The 16,798-nt window shown below is 33.0% G+C and overlaps 1 protein-coding gene across 1 annotated transcript; it reads right to left on the bottom strand.

The window, feature by feature from the left end:
* Window positions 1-192: 192 nt before the first annotated feature.
* On the bottom strand, window positions 193-16,490 carry LOC144439091 (COMM domain-containing protein 5-like). The gene is made up of 7 exons (XM_078128348.1): window positions 16,247-16,490; window positions 15,759-15,919; window positions 14,918-14,946; window positions 13,981-14,031; window positions 13,287-13,382; window positions 12,400-12,475; window positions 193-1,218 (listed from the first exon to the last, which is right to left on the bottom strand). Exons 1-7 carry the CDS (start codon window positions 16,383-16,385, stop codon window positions 1,117-1,119), a joined length of 654 nt encoding a protein of 217 aa, XP_077984474.1. The 5' UTR covers window positions 16,386-16,490; the 3' UTR covers window positions 193-1,116.
* Between the last annotated feature and the right edge of the window lie 308 nt (window positions 16,491-16,798).

Genomic DNA, 16,798 nt, shown 5'->3' with positions numbered 1-16,798 from the left:
TATATATATATATATATATATATATATATATATATATATATATATATATATATATATATATATATATGTATATATATATGTATATATATATGTATATATATATATATATATATATATATATATATATATATATATATATATATATATATATATATAGATATATATATAGATATATATACACACACATGTACATTTGATAGAGTGGCTGTATATGAATGGCATGCAGTGAAAATATTTTACTTTGGTGTTACTGGTAGACTGTAAGATATGTCATGACATTTCGCCTTCAGGGGTTGGCCGATGTGTGAGGGCGCCCCATCATGGCGTACCTTACAGACTATGTTACTGGTTATACTTCCTAATTCCTAAATGAGAATGTCATAGCATGTAATCAAATAATGGCTAACAATGTTTAAAGCTTCAGTAGTTGTCATTTTCCACCATTTGTCATGAATCATTACCAAATAGACCACATTTTTACTGGAAACAGTTAAATTCTTGCAATTAGCTGCAGTCTGAGCTGAATTTCCTAGCTATAAGTCTTTGACACTAAAGTGTACACTGGCTTGATGTCCATGTGTAAACAGTCCGGACTATGTACTTGTTTGTCAACAAATTATACATTTGTTGGATGTTGACAGCATTTGATCACTGAATAATCATACTAATAGTTAACAAAGTACAAGATAGAATAAATCAACATAAATGAACAAAAAATATGGAAAATGGTTGCAGCTCTGACAATCTGTTTAAAATCTGATGTGGTGAAAGTGGCTAGACGCTTTTATCTATTGCTTTGATTGCTTTGTGTAATTTTTTTTGGTCCGGGTGATTGCCACTTTCCCACATCTGACCCTGTAAAGTGGCAATCACTTGGAACAAAACATACGACACAAAGCGATCGAAATAGAGGTAAATAAAGACATCTAGCCACATTCACAACATCCGATTTTAATCAAATTGCAGCTCTGGCTACTGGGGCTTAAAGTAAAATAAGTACCATTATAAACGTAGTATTTTATACCAAACAAAAACTGTAAAGACAAAAATCAACTATCTTTATATATTTGGTATGGTAAAAAAAACAAAGAATTGACCTATAGTGATATACTATTTTCAATCTTGAATCTTCAAAATACTCCTTTTTTCCAGGTCTTCCATCTCTTTTAAAACATACGACACATTGTACCGAAGTTCATGAAATTTGGACACAGGTACCTGCAAAGCAACAACACATGGGATATATTATTATTATAAATTACTGAATTGTTGAAATTGAACCTGAATTTGAATTTTTTGGGGGTAAAAATTTATACAAGTACATACTAAAATACAAGGTATAAAAATCACCGAGGATAACACATAAAAGTATTTCCAATGTGGTCCTCGTAGGGATATTCAAAACACTGTGGCAATAATAAAGTGCACTCATAGATGATAAACCTCACTTCAAGGTTTGTGGTGAAGTTCATGGTCTATGGTCTAATTTAGTTGGACTAGTCTTTTTAGAAATGATCTATTCTGAACATTGTATACTATATATATACAATGTAAATGTCACACAATATCATGCAAAGTTAATACAAGTACTTAGAACTCAGCTACTTAATACCTAGAATTTAAGTGTAATGCAAATTGTAATCAGAGCATGTCTTTTGAAGAAATTAAACTGTTATGAACATTAATTTGTATAACACACACACACACACACACACACACACACACACACACACACACACACACACACACACACACACACATACATGTTACATACATACATAAAATCATAACAAATTTAATCCTTAGACCTCAGATGGTTACTACCGGTACCTGGAATTCAAGGGTTAGTATAATGTAATCAGAGCTTGTCTATTCATGAAATAAACTGTTAAGAACATTGTATGCTACATATACAGTACTTAGAATCATTTCAAAGTATGTGGAATTCAGAGGTATTAGAGTAATGCAATTAAGACTTGAACTGTTCTGAACATTTCACACCTGGTATGTGTAAAAACAACAACATTTTAATCTGACAATGAAACTCAAACCTTGTTGAAATCATTACTGACTGACTCTTTGGGGTAAAGTTTTATTGATCCTGTATACTGTATTTGTCTTTATTTGTATTTCTGTGTGTGTTTTACTTATCCTGTTTTTGTCGTCTTTTTAGAGGACCCTTTGGAAGACTAGCTTTTAAGCTAACCAGGTTATCTGTGTGATTTTTAACCCTCTTTAAATAAAGTTTAAATAAATAAATAAATTAATTAAATAAATTAAATAAAAACACTTCTGCATTAGGCAATTGGGACACATGAGTCTATGATATAAACTTATCTCAGGGCTATTTGAAATGTTGGTGTTTGATAGAGAGCATGACAATAGTTGCCATGCCAACAAAAACACAATATCATTTATGTAATCACTTCTATTATCATGTAGCAGTAATATTTCTGGAGGCATGGATATGAATTGTGCAGACACACATACATGTAATGTATACAACACCTGTCACACACACATGGTATAGAAAGATATCCCAAGATCCAGAAATAGAAAACAACACAAGTGCTGAATAATAACTATTAGCCATGAAGTTACTGGTTAGCTCTCACAAAAAAAAAAAATTATGTGACACTCAGATCTTTAAAAAAAATAGTGATGAGAGAAACAAATATTGTTTTTTATTGACTTGCAGAAATTTCAGTCATGTTTAGATGTTGATATGATATCAAGTGAAACAAGTTCTGTGGTATACAGTGTTTTTGAGTTCATAGTACAAATAAGTATCAGTCCAACTACAGTGATATGGTACGATAAACTTTTCAACATATGTTATGCATTGCTGGGCCTGGATGATTCAAACAAGTGACCTAGCGGTCAAAATACTGTAGCTCCACTGTTTTGGTTTTGGTTTTGTTTTGGTTTTGTTACATAAATGGTATACAGTGTTTTTGCTAAGGGCGGTAAGTAGGTCAAATCTCTCGGGGTTCCAATGTCATTTTACCGGGGTTCCCAAACAAAATTATGATAGACTCTATGGGAAAACACTGCCATTTTTACCCCTTTCTCCCTATTTCTGTTACCGAGGTTCCCTAACCTTTGCCTAAACACTGTTACAAATACATCGGTATCTTCTCCTGGTGGAGACAATGATGCTGTTTTTTTTTTAAAACAGTAGATAGCTAAACTGTACATGTGATTCATGCAAAAGCTGTGATTTACAATGTCATTGAAGTTCTTTCTGTGACCTGTAAAGAAGGAGCACTGGGTTTAAATCTCACTGGAGACATGGGGATTTTCTGAGACAGACTTAAAACCTAGGATGGGTGTGTTATGTAAAATTCAATGTGTAGGTTATATCACTTCTTTTTCACTTCATGCACTTGTAAGATGAGTGTGAATTTTGAAGAACTGATGAAGTAATGATGCAAGTAGTTGATGATGACTACTCACATGGAGCCAACACGTGTTATGTATTGCTTGGCCTGGATGATTCAAACAAGCGACTTAGTGGTCAAAATACCGTCGTAGCTCTGCTGTTTTTTGGGGGGGTTTTGTTTGTTACATAAATGGTACAGAAGAAGGTGAATCTCAAATGTTGTATTAGTTGAGCATTTTCTAAAAACAGTTCAACTATGCTACAATTAAGAATAACCATAGTAGTTCGTCATTCTTGGTCAATATCACCTATAAACCTGGTCAAAAACATCCCTACAAAACATATATATCCCATAATATCAGCTTTAAGAGCGTTAATATTTTTTAAATTTATATTAGGCCTAAAAAAATTTGTTTGGTTCTGGTTACCCAACCCCACCTGCTTTTTCACTGCCGACCTTAAACATTTTTTTATGTATTTGAGAAAAAAATAATAAAATCATGAAAATTGTGAAGTCTAGCGAGATGTAGTGGATGTGGAAACTGACATCACCTTAAAAAGACAATATAAAATTTTCTCTTCTAATCTGTAATGGTTGTACATCTGATGACAAGAAACCGATAACACAGAGACCATATGGAAAACAACAGAAAACATAACTACCTGAACTACACACTCACATATGAAAAAAAAAGTCTACCTACCCCACCTATTCTAAAAATTTAGCATAATCGGAACCACACAATTTTGCTTTTAGGCTTTACTTTAAACACCTGCCAGGACCTTTTATGAGAGTGAAGTTGACCCAAATATTTGAAGTGAACTTATCATTACAGATGGTATGATATGTACAAATCAATGCATTCACATTACAAACTTTGTATGAGATGTTAAACAAAACTATTTCTTTGTGTGGCTCTGTTATGATGACATCATTGTTTTGTAAGCTAAACACTCCAGTTAACATGTAATGGCATTGCCTTCAAATTATTGACTCAATGACATCCTTCTGTTTGTCTTCATTTTCATACAGACTATATGACTAGAGGAAGTTTTCAGCTGGGTTCAACGTTCACTTGCATTTATTTTTGCTAAAAGAAAGAGTGATCATGTATTCAAGTGTACCAGTTTATTCATTCACTGTTTCTACTGTCATATTCAAGGAAATAACAATTAAAGCGTGTAATAGCTGTAGCCGTTGTCATGGTGCTAGAGATTTCATAGTTCAGAGACTTGACTATCTGACTTGACGATATTGCTCGTCAGAAAAATCTGAAAATTGGCAACTTTAACAGAAAATATGTTGTCCAAATTATGTGGGGGGGGGGGGGTCAAGTCATATGTTCATGCAAAGAGGGGGTAAAAATCTCTATATAAGGCTTAAAAAATCAAGTGTCAGAAGTCTTCATGAGTCAAAAAGGGGGAGGGGGTTAAAACTTTGGCACATATACATAATGCATATACCCTTACTGTGATAGTACCACCCTGGAGGTGGGGGTGGGGGTGGGGGTGGGGGTGGCAGTTTAGTTGTATTTCTATACTATTACTATCTGTCATTTCAGACTGGTATCAGTTATCAGAATCACTGGGACACATTATTTCTTCTTATGTAACCGACAACTTTTCCTAAGACGTCAACAAATTATGTACCTATGTTTCAAATCTAAAATGGAATTCTTGTTTAACCATGAGTGGAAAAAAATAGACTCAACTGATATTGCAAGTTTTAACTTCAGTTTGCACAATTTTGTTGTATCTTCCAAATCTTTTTGCCTTCAGAAATTTTTATAGCTTTATATGAGAGATGTTGTGTGAGGCAGGGTTGGTAGAAATGGCTTTTTTTCTGCACTTCCTCAGCTCTAGATGACATCAACCTATCACTCTCATATTTATTCCCTGAGTAAAGCAGTATAACAGAAGCTAGCAGTTGTCTTTATTACGTCACACGAGTGGATAGAAAACTACACTGAATGAAAACTATAGTTCTGACAAATGCAACTAAGAATTTATCAATAACACATCCAGTGATATTGAGTTGGTTTTTTTTTATATACAGTATAGCTGTAGGCCGAATAGTATCTAATGACATATCAATCGTCATCTGCTTTCCTTCCATTTTTGGTGTTCCTCTTAGAATTTATCAATAATACATACGGTGATATTGAGTGTGTGTTTTTTTTATAAAGTACAGCTGTAGGCCGAATAGTGTCTAATGACATATCAATCGTCATCCACTTTCCTTCCAATTTTGGTGTTCCTTTTAGAATTTATCAATAATACACACAGTGATATTGAGTGTGGTGGTTTTTTTTTAATAAAGTACAGCTGTAGGGGTGAATTGAACCTAATTGCATTATCGTACTATAGAAGTAGGTTAAGTTAAACTTGTGTAAATGTTACATCATGATGGAACCATATCAATTTAATCATAGATCCTACACAAAAGGTCTATGATTTAACATGGCCCTACTTTAATCTGACATTCATTTGTCTTTTCCATATTAATAACATCTGCACAGAAATACAATATTCTGAAGAAACATGAACACTTCATGAGTCAGGAAATTATGCTGATCTGTTCATGAGAGACATGTTCTGGCTATTAAGTAACAAAGATATATTCTATATGCTAGTTGCATAACATATCAATCATCATCCATTTTCCCTCCAATTTTAGAGTTCCTCTTACAATATCTAGCTCAGAGACTTGGCTTGGCAATACTGCAAAGTGTAAAAAATGTTTCAACAGTTTGAATAAATGTTTGCCTTTCTCACTTCTCACTTTTAATCAAATATACTACAAAACGATGGTAATTAATTATAGTATTGAATAATGAATACATACTGTGACACAAACATATTATGAAACTCACTTTACTGAAAATCAGCTTCGTATTTGACCTTACCACAGCAGTATTGAGCAATCCAGCTAAAAATAGCTTCAAAACAAGTTACATATTCTGTTTTAAAAATGACCATTTACTAGTTTTGGTAAGGGTTTAAAAGAAACTGTGTTACATTGTGAGAAAAGCCTGTTGTAATACATGTTTGATGACACACATTACAGGATATCAAAAGTGTTTATGACAGGTTTGAACGGTGTTTCATAACAGTAATTTTCTACATACCTACTTCTGTTTGCCCACGTCTTTCGTAAGGCAAAGTAACAATCACGTGCACTACTACTAGAATCTAATACTGAACTCTTTAGTAATCATGGTCTATACGGTAAGCCATGATGGGGGCACCCTCACACATCGGTCAATACATATGTTGATGCAAACCTTACGAAAAAACAGTAACAATAAATTGAATGACATGGTTGGATTTCTTATTCATTATTCATTAGGACTGAGTTTTCAAGTACTATTGCAAAAGTATATTTTATGTCTTGAAGCAATGATGTCTGTTTCACTCAATAATCCTTAGGGAAGTAGATAGCCAATCACGCACAGCCAGTTTAGATAAATCATGTATTGTGAACAAAATCATACCTCCCGCTGTCTATAAAAAAAATTTATTAGTTCAATTCACGGACTGTGCACCTTGGTTTTCTATTAGGATTAATTAATAAAATATCAATTTGCATGTTTTGTTAGGCTTATTTTCCATTCTGTAAGTTTGATTATAAAAATATATTTTTATAACTTTTATTTATGTAAATGTCTATAATCTCAAAACACTGACACTAAGCAGTATGCTATCTGGGTGCAGATAATTTTATAAGACCTACAAAGATAAGTTTTTACTATAGAAATCTATTACATCATTTCTTTATTCAGGATATGTTTGAGTCATTGTCAAATTGTATTGCTATCAGGAGATTTCACACTGTAATAGAAATACTTACTCTTTTCACAGAAAAGACAAATAACTCCAAGGTCAATACTTTTAATGAGGAACAAACAAGAGCATTCTGACAGTCAGATGTTTTCTTCATCACTCTCATCAATCTATTACTGTGAATTTTCTATTTCCAGTCTATGTTAACTCCTGAGGGATTTCAGACTTAATTTATCATTTGGCATAATTTAGGAAGAACTCACAGGTTTCGTGTTTCGTAAGAAATGCCAATGCGATGTCTGTCTCTTCAGGGACTTCAGAAACCGTTAAGGAGAACTATGAAGTACTATTAGGTGTCTTTCTGTTATATTCTTATCTTTGTGAAGGCAATGTCCTTTGTTTGGAAAAAGTGTTTTATAACTACATCATGTATGTACATAGATGATATAAGGCCAAAAAAAAAAAAAATTCTTCCTGGTCAGAGTTGGTCTTTTTTTGTGTGTGTTTGCCCAGCCCATGCTGTCTGCAGATCCGTGGGAAACACAAAAAATGACCCTCCCTACTTGTAATTATATATATGATTTTAACAACATATCACAGTCAGTTAATCTCACTATGGGTTTTAACTCTGGAGAAACACAATTGTCACTGATAACGCACTGCCTATACAACACTGCCCTCACATGGTGAATATGAGAAATGTTATGAAACGCTGTTATATATCACCAAACATGTAATTAACATAATAGTATGTTGGTACAGTCTGTGATTATATATATATATTATTATGGAGGGGGGGGGGGGTAATGAGTAGGGGAAGGAAGGGAAAAAGGAAGCAGAAGAGCTTTAAATTACAACATTATTCCATGAATGGTGAATTGATGTATTCCTATGTGAAAAACAAAAAAATAATTTCTGGTATTTACCACTACCAATAATGACCTTGTACTGTTTTAAAATAATTGTTAAACATTCAAACCAGTACATAAAATGAAATATCAGGAATTCTATTTGTCATATTAGCTACCATTTGATAAGTAAAGAACACATGAAACATGACTGAACAGTCTGCCTTCAATTTTTTTTCAATTTTTTTGCCTGTTGAAAGTACTCTGTACAATGTACATTAAAAGACATGCTAGACTAATGACAGTACATTGATATATCTGATCAATATGTTGCCAGTAATCCAGACTATTTTTGTAGGTTGGGTAGATTGGGGAGGTTGGTAATTTTAATTTCCAATAACATGACTTCAGAAAATACGGTCAAAGTCTCATTTTATTTTACTTTCAAATTTCTTTTTAAAATTAATTTGACCCCAAGATAAGATACTCGTCGAATTCAAATTGTCTGAGAATACTGAGGTTGAATTTGCAATAACCGTTTGTATACGACACAAATAGCTACTCTGTTGTAAGCCACGGTGATGTTAGTAGTAAAGACTATGGCCTATGAAAGTTGTGATTTACATAAGCCTTGTACATGTATAGTACAGATAGGTGTATACAAGTAAGCATACTGACATGTAACAGATTGACCTTGAACTTATGAAGGTTAATTTTTTAACCCTTCTCATTACTAATAGTACTGGTATAGAAATTATAATATTAAAAGAGTTAAACTACATGGTTAAGGACAAATTAATATTCCTGTTGACATTCAAGGTTACTATAAACCTGGAAATTTTGGCTACAGACTTATAAAAATAAAGAGTGACTAAAATGCCTTCTTGTACAGGAACACAATGTACCAGTCTGGTAATTAGTAAAAATTAGGTTTGTATACGCCTGTCTGTACTTTACAAGGTTTATGTAAATCAGAACTTTCAAAGGCCATAGTCATCACTACTTACTACTACTACATCACCGTGGCTTATTAGAGAAGCCATACCTGTCAATCAACGGTATTATTTATTGCTGGTCATGTCATAATTGCAACATTATGCTTTGTTTAATAAACTCACTATCTCAGATAATCTTTTTGTCCTTTTTACTGCAATTATTCATTATCCGTGCTACATTTCAGAGAGGAAAGAACTATTTGTGTCAGAAACAAATATGGTTATTGCAAATTCGCCCTCAGTATTCTCCGACAGTTTGAATTCATCATTTATGTCACTGTAACTGATCTGATTTTGAGCCAGGATAGAAATGCTTGCTTCAAATATGCATGGCTGTTGTATAATGTGACCTTAATATACTCAATGACAGAAAAACTAAACTAAATTGACCTTGCTATCCTGATAACAGCCATATAAATATTACTCTATGTTGTACTCCCCTGTCCTAATAGCAAATTGGGGGCTTTAAGATATACTTGTATTACTGTAGCGTCAAATTTAGTGTGTTTTATAGTACATTGTACAGAGTACTTTCCACAGACAAAAACTTGAAAAACTTGAACGCAGACTGTTCAATTATGTTTCATGTGGTTTTTACTTAACAAACAGTAGCTTATATGACAACTTGATATAACACATGATATTTCATTTTGTGTACTAATGTTTAAAAATTATTTTACAACAGTCATTACTGGTAGTGGTAATATCGGCAATTCTAATTTTTTCACATAGGAATACATCAATCCACCATTCATTGATTAATTTTAAAGCTCTTCTGCTTTCTTTCTCCCTCCTTTCCCCCTCCCATACCCCCCCCCCCCCCTCATGCACATAATCACAGACTGTACCAACATACTATTATGTTAATTACATGTTTGGTGATATATAACAGTGTTTCATAACATTTCTCATATTCACCATGTGAGGGCAGTGTTCAATAGGCAGTGCGTTTTCAGTTGACAATTGTGTTTCTCCAAAGAATTAAAACCCATAGTGAGATTAACTGACTGTGATATGTTGTTAAAATCATATATATAATTACAAAATGTTCGGTATACAAATCTATATTTTGAAAAAGCTTGTCATGCACTAGATAATAGAGCAAGTATAGTGAAATTTCTACCAATGAGCAGCTATGGATACAGTTTTGTATGTTTTCAATTTGATTACTCCTGTCATATTCTGACATTTTTGCTGAGATATTGCAAAAAATATCAATGTACCATATCTTATCTTCATTAAAGTGATGCATGCTGAGTTTATAAACCTTTTACTCAAGTGACATAAATCCCTCGATTATAGTATACTAGTAATATTAATATCGATGCATGCCTTCTATGACATTCCAATTACCTTTTAGTATTGCTAGAAGTTGATTACATAGTATGGATTCATCGACATTTTTAGATACGTCTCAAAAATTACGTCATCAGATCGTTTATAATGTTATATCTTCATACCTGGTTTGAGTTCAGTCAATTACAAGTGATAGTTACGTATGCTTCAGTAAGCAGAATACTACGAGTGACTTTTAAATACGCAGTATGAATCTCACCCAAAAATGTATAAACTCTGTTTGTGTCCCCTTAAGTGTCAAAAAAACAATAATTTTGGAAAAAATATTTATGATGATTGGAAAAATGTAGGGAACACCAAGCTTATTCATTATTCTTTTCACAAAGGAGCTTGTACGACTTATCATGCAACATCCTGAACATGAAAAAACATGTATGGTGTGTCATCTACTCATAAATATGTGTTTAGGCCAAAAAAAAAAAAAAATTGTTTTTAGGCCAAAAAAAAATAAAATTGTTTCTGGTCTAAAATGGTGCAACAATGTGATTTTTTTTTGTTAATTCTCAACAAATCTGTCACTCAGTCTACTATTTATGGCAGTTACTGTTCGTTTTATTTAGTACTTTAGAGCAAGTGTGTATATGGGGCAGATGTCATTTGCTTGTTCATGATTGGCTCTGCAGTAGTCTTTATTGAAGTAGGGAGGGTTATTTTTGTGTTTCTCCACAGACCTGCAGACTGCATGGGCTGGACACACACAAAAAAAAGAGACCAACGCATGGTATTTAAGTGATGCGCGTGCAGACCAAAAACAATTATTTTAATTTTTTGGCTTTGTATCATCTATGGAAGCCATGAACATACATGTAGTTATAAAACACTTGCTCCAAACAAACGACACTGCCTTTACAAAGTTAAAAATATAACAAAAAGACACCTAATAGTATTTAATAGTTCTCTTTAGCAGATTCTGAAGTCCCTGAAGAGAAAGACATCACGTTGGCATTTCTTACGAAACACAAAACCTGTGAATTCTTCTCTCTAATTGAATGGAAATGAACAAATATCCGTATGGCACCAAGGTCAAACATGTGGATTGACTGTTACAAATCCTTCAGGAGTTAAAATAGATTGGAAATAGAAAATTCACAGTAATAGATTTATGAGAGTGATGAAGAAAACATCTGACGTCAGAATGCTCTTGTTTGTTCCTCATTAAAAGTATTGACTTTGGTGTTATACAGTTGTCTGTTTTGTGAAAAGAGTAAGTATTTCTGACATTGTGAAATCTCCTGATAGCAATAAAATTTGACAATGAATCGAACAGATCCCGAAAAAAGAATTGATGTTATAAATTTCTATAGTAAAAACTTATCTTGTTAGGTGTAACAAAATTATCTGTGTCCAGATAGCATACAGTTTAGTTTTTACGACTGACCTAGGTGGCATCATTTATGTAAGATAGCAAGAAAGAAGTCTAGTTTTACTGTATGAAATGTATTGAGATTATAAACGTTTACATATATAAAAGTTGTAAAATATGTCTTTATTTTCAAACTTCTGGAAATGCGTTATGAAACATGAAAATTGATATTTTATTAATTAATCCTAATAGAAAACCAAGGTGCACAGTCCATGAATTGAACTAATAAAATTTTTTTTATAGACAACGGGAGGTATGATTTTGTTCACAATACATGATTTATCTAAACTGGCTGTGCGTGATTGGCTATCTACTTCCCTAAGGATTATTGAGTGAAACAGACATCATTCATTGCTTCAAGACATAAAATATACTTTTACAATAGTACTTGAAAACCCAGTCCTCATAGATAATGAATAAGACTTCCAACTATGTCTTTCAGTTTACTGGATTTAATATTGTTTTGTAAATGCCACACTCACAGCTGATTCTCTGAATTTAGATTCTATCATAAAAATGTTACCATTGAGGTCACCGTGTCTTGGGTCAAGTCTTACGTACATAGCCAAATAGACGACCCAAACTGTTACAGATGTTAGCAAACTACAAAATTTCAGTCTATGTATACCAGTGTACAGTGACAAAAAGAAGATGTGTGTATAAGCTGCTTACCTCAAAATTATGGATTGTACCATCACTTAAAGTCATTTCCATCAGAATAGTTGGTTCTAATACTCTATTTAAAACACTGTCAAGATAAAAATACACCATCTTGTAAAGTTTTGTTGAGATAAAATACACCGTCTTGTCAAGTTTTGTTGAGATAAGATACACCGTTAAATTTCTTACATGATCTGCTGGGGCTGGGATGATCAGACATTAGCTACATCATCCATTATCACTAAATTGGTTACTTTTTGTAATGGAAAATTGATGGGTTCCACTTTTCCATCTGTAATCCCCTAAATTTTTGGTCAATAAAGATGTGTACGGTACCCATCCTCAAGTAAAGGTAAAATCACATTCAAAAAGTCATACAACTTGTACCCATCATTCATGTAGCATAGCATTTATAAAGGTAGGTGATCATGTTTCCTGGTCCCAATTACATTATATGAAGAATTTTATTGACTAGCATAACTTTAAGCATAGCAAGCACAAGCGCGCACACACACACACACACACACACACACACACACACACACACACACACACACACACACACACACACACACACACACACACACACATACACAGATGTGCTGACACAACATACACACAGCCTCATACAAGTATACAGTAGCATACATAACACCAACACATGCACACAGCCATGCTCACACACACAGTCACAAGCAACACACAAAACTATTATGTGTATAGTAAGAAAGTTTTATAATCAAATATATCTCAGCATACATATTGTTTGTTTACTTCTCACCAAAAAAGTCACATCAAATGTAACATTCCACTGTATTAGCACAAGTACAACTTTCAGTCTCTGAATGAACTGTAAATAATTTGATATTGTATTGTAAGTCCATAAAATCACATCTTACCTTGTTGATATTGCTACATCTACTCTCCATTTCAATCTCTCTAATGATGGCAGCCTTGTTCTATTTTTCACAGCTGATTCTTCAATAACAGCTCTCCTAACATACAAATCAAATCAACAATCAAACCATATGTATATCCAGCATAAAAATAGCCCACAGTCAAGTCAGTGTATGCATTTTAGTTATCATCTCCCCATGTGCCTAGCATTTCCCTAACACTATTTTACTTTAATGAAACATTGGCCTAAAATGGATGCAAGTTCTTATCTTTTTTTTCTTTTTTTTTTAATCTTCATGCTCTGTCAGATTATATAAGTACCCTCATCGAGAAGAGTGGAACTGTGCAATGGTGATCATGGTGCAGTGGTAATATAATAACTGAAAATTGTTAAAATACCAATAATTTTGACACTGTACATGTTAATTAGCAGCCAATTTTATCTAGAAGTAGTATAGTAATAAGTTGCAATCATGATTCATTGGGGTTATCATTTTTGGGTACAGATCCAAAATTCAATATGATTGGATTTATATTACCATACTATGTGTACTGCTACATCAAATATGTTTACCCACAGGTGATTCAATACTGTGCAGGGTATATGATATCATATCTAACAAAACAGTTTTCAAAAAGAAACATTCCAGTTGCAACTACTGCAGCTTTAAAGTGATACATGTATCTAATATATACCTTGAACCATACACAGCACTGGTTAAATCTAATATGAAGTCTTCAGGAATTCTGTAAAAAAAAACAAAAAAAAACATGAGAATCAGACAAAAAACCCACTCAGGCAATTTTGATCACTTGAAAAGCAACCATAGATCACATAGCACCAAAGGCTGCACACCAATGGTACTGTCATCCTCAGTTAAGTTTTGCTAAGTTTCCAAAAGCTGATCCGAGTTCTTAATACAAGACTTATGAAAATACTGTTAAACCATAGACCCTACGTGGAGGGTCTATGGTTAAACGTATCAATCTACTATTGAAGGTTTACAGTGGACAGAAATAGTCAATTAATCATATTATTAAACTGTATGTTCTTTTTTTGGGGGTAATTTATTTTCTACTTTATCATTTTCTATTTTCTGTATATATAATTTGTAGTTTATGTATTTTTATCTCAATGCACAAAAAAAACATTCTATGGATGCATTGCCATTAATAAACATATCTTATAAAAAATAACTAAAATATAATGATTTTGTGTATATGTAATTTGTATTTTATGCATTTTTATCCCAATGCACAAAAAACATTCTATGGATGCAACTGTATTGTATAATATTGTATTGCATAGTATTGTATTATATTGCATTGTATAGTATGGTATATGTATTTTGTACTAATGTACATTGCATGGTATGGTAATGTATTGTATTGTATTGTATTGTATTGTATTGTATTGTATTGTACTGCATTGTATTGTATTGTATTGTATTGTATTGTATTGCATTGTATTGCATTGCATTGTACTGCATTGTATTGTATTGTATTGTATCGTATTGTATTGTATTGTATTGCATTGTATTGTATTGTATCGTATTGTATTGTACTGCATTGTATTGTATTGTATTGTATTGTATTGTATTGTATTGTATTGTATTAATCATACTTAACTTACTTTAATTCTTGTAAATCTTCTTTAAAAACCTGAAAAAAAATGACATAAAACTAATTGTGATTGCAGTTTGCATCGTTTCTACAAAGTTTAGATGTTAATAGTGGCACAGTCCAAAACATTGCGATTTTTCTTCAGTATGAAAAAGTACTTGTATTCTACTCTATAATATGAACTTTAATAATTTTTGTGATATTTTTAATCTTATACAGTTAGTGTAAGTAATTCTAATACATGTATAGAATCAAAGCACATCCATATGTTACATACGTAAAACTTAAAGTGACTGCTTGCTTCAGTGTTTGTGTGCGTGTGCATGTATGTATGTGTGTTTGTGTGTGTGTGTGTGTGTGTGTGTGTGTGTGTGTGTGTGTGTGTGTGTGTGTGTGTGTGTGCACAGACCCTCCACCCAATTGTAGTGAGTGGAGGGTCTATGGTGTGTGTGTGTATTTGTGTGTGTGTGTGCATACTAATGATATTTGCACAGCAATGCAATTCCGAAAACATTACCCTATACCTGAATGCAAATAATGAGGTCACAATCGTTCCTTGTACATGAAGCCTAGTGATTGCACAGTAAGATTGACGTGAATATTTCATTTGGAGAAAAATTGTTGTTGCTTTCAATAATAAATAATAAATAGTACATTTTACAGGCACCCTGGAGTGAACTCTCTAGTGTCTGTGCTTTACATTTTCATAAAAACTGTTTGTCTATACAAAATTACATGCCTATGAAAAATTCATTCTTCAGATATGACGAATAATGGAATATGGGGAAAATGAAAGCACACATATATGAGTGAAATAAGTTTGCATTTGGGGTCAATGTTGATACACATACCTCTGATTTCATTGATGTTTGTGGCAGTCTCAATGCACTCCTTAGTAATGTACAAAGCCCACTATACAGAACACCCAAAGTCTCCTCTGTCAGCTTGTCTGTTTGTAATTTTTTGAAAGTATCCTCTGTGATTTCATTACCTTCCATAGCTGAGACTGCAACTGTTGTATGAGAGAGGAACAAGAAAAACCATCTTGATGTGAATTTATAAATATCTGGGCAAAGCTAATGTGTTTATGTGATTGTTCATAAATGGATGATGATGATGATGATGATGATGATGATGATGATGATGATGATGATGATGATGATGATGATGATGATGATGATGATGATGATGATGATGATGATGATGATGATGATGAAATCCAGGAAAGTGAGGATATTTAAGGACAAACAGCAAGTTAACTCACATATAAAATGTTGGAAGATGAGCTTATTTCCTACAACATGTTAATATGCCTATTAATATTAGTAAGCTCTCCTACCTCGAAGTAACTTCCTGAAACTGTCCTTGTCGAGTTTTTGCATGAGTTTTACCATTGACTTCACCTCTGGAGGTATTCTTGCACCAATAAATAGCGTTCGTTCCATTAATCCCCCACCTGGCTGCATAACCATTGACATTTTATATTTATTTTTAAGCGAGTACGGTAATTGTAGTGAAGTTCGGGTTGAACCCTTCAATTTCAACAAAAAACTGTGTCAACTCCCCTTCATTTGGTCGATGACCTTTCTGTTTTGATTGGTTTGTTTGTTGAGCACCAGGTCACAGGTTCCTCAATTGCATTTAGAAATAAAACGTCTGGGGTGATGAAAGAGTATCGAATGTATCTGTAATACCTAATTTAGACAATGAATGCCTTATTTTCGGAAGAAGTTATATTCTTCGAATACTCTGGTTGAAAATTGTGATAAATTACAGAAAATCGAATCCGATCAAAAGAGGACGAGTGTGAAGCTACCATCATATTCATATTCATATTCGCTTTCAAAAGTTGACCTCTAGCTCAATGTGAATATGATGATAGCTTAACACG

The sequence above is a fragment of the Glandiceps talaboti genome, chromosome 8 (assembly GCF_964340395.1).
Source record: "Glandiceps talaboti chromosome 8, keGlaTala1.1, whole genome shotgun sequence".
Classification (NCBI taxonomy): Eukaryota; Metazoa; Hemichordata; class Enteropneusta; family Spengelidae; genus Glandiceps; species Glandiceps talaboti.
This window is presented reverse-complemented; position numbering and strand designations above follow the sequence as displayed.

Excerpts from the sequence above, each read along its gene's own strand:
- LOC144439091 (XM_078128348.1), bottom strand. The coding sequence starts at position 16,385 with ATGTCAATGGTTATGCAGCCAGGTGGGGGATTAATGGAACGAACGCTA. Across the intron at positions 15,920-16,246 it reads TTTCAGGAAGTTACTTCGAG|TTGCAGTCTCAGCTATGGAA; the intron begins GTAGGAGAGCTT and ends CTCATACAACAG. Across the intron at positions 14,032-14,917 it reads GAAGATTTACAAGAATTAAA|AATTCCTGAAGACTTCATAT; the intron begins GTAAGTTAAGTA and ends TTTTTTTTACAG.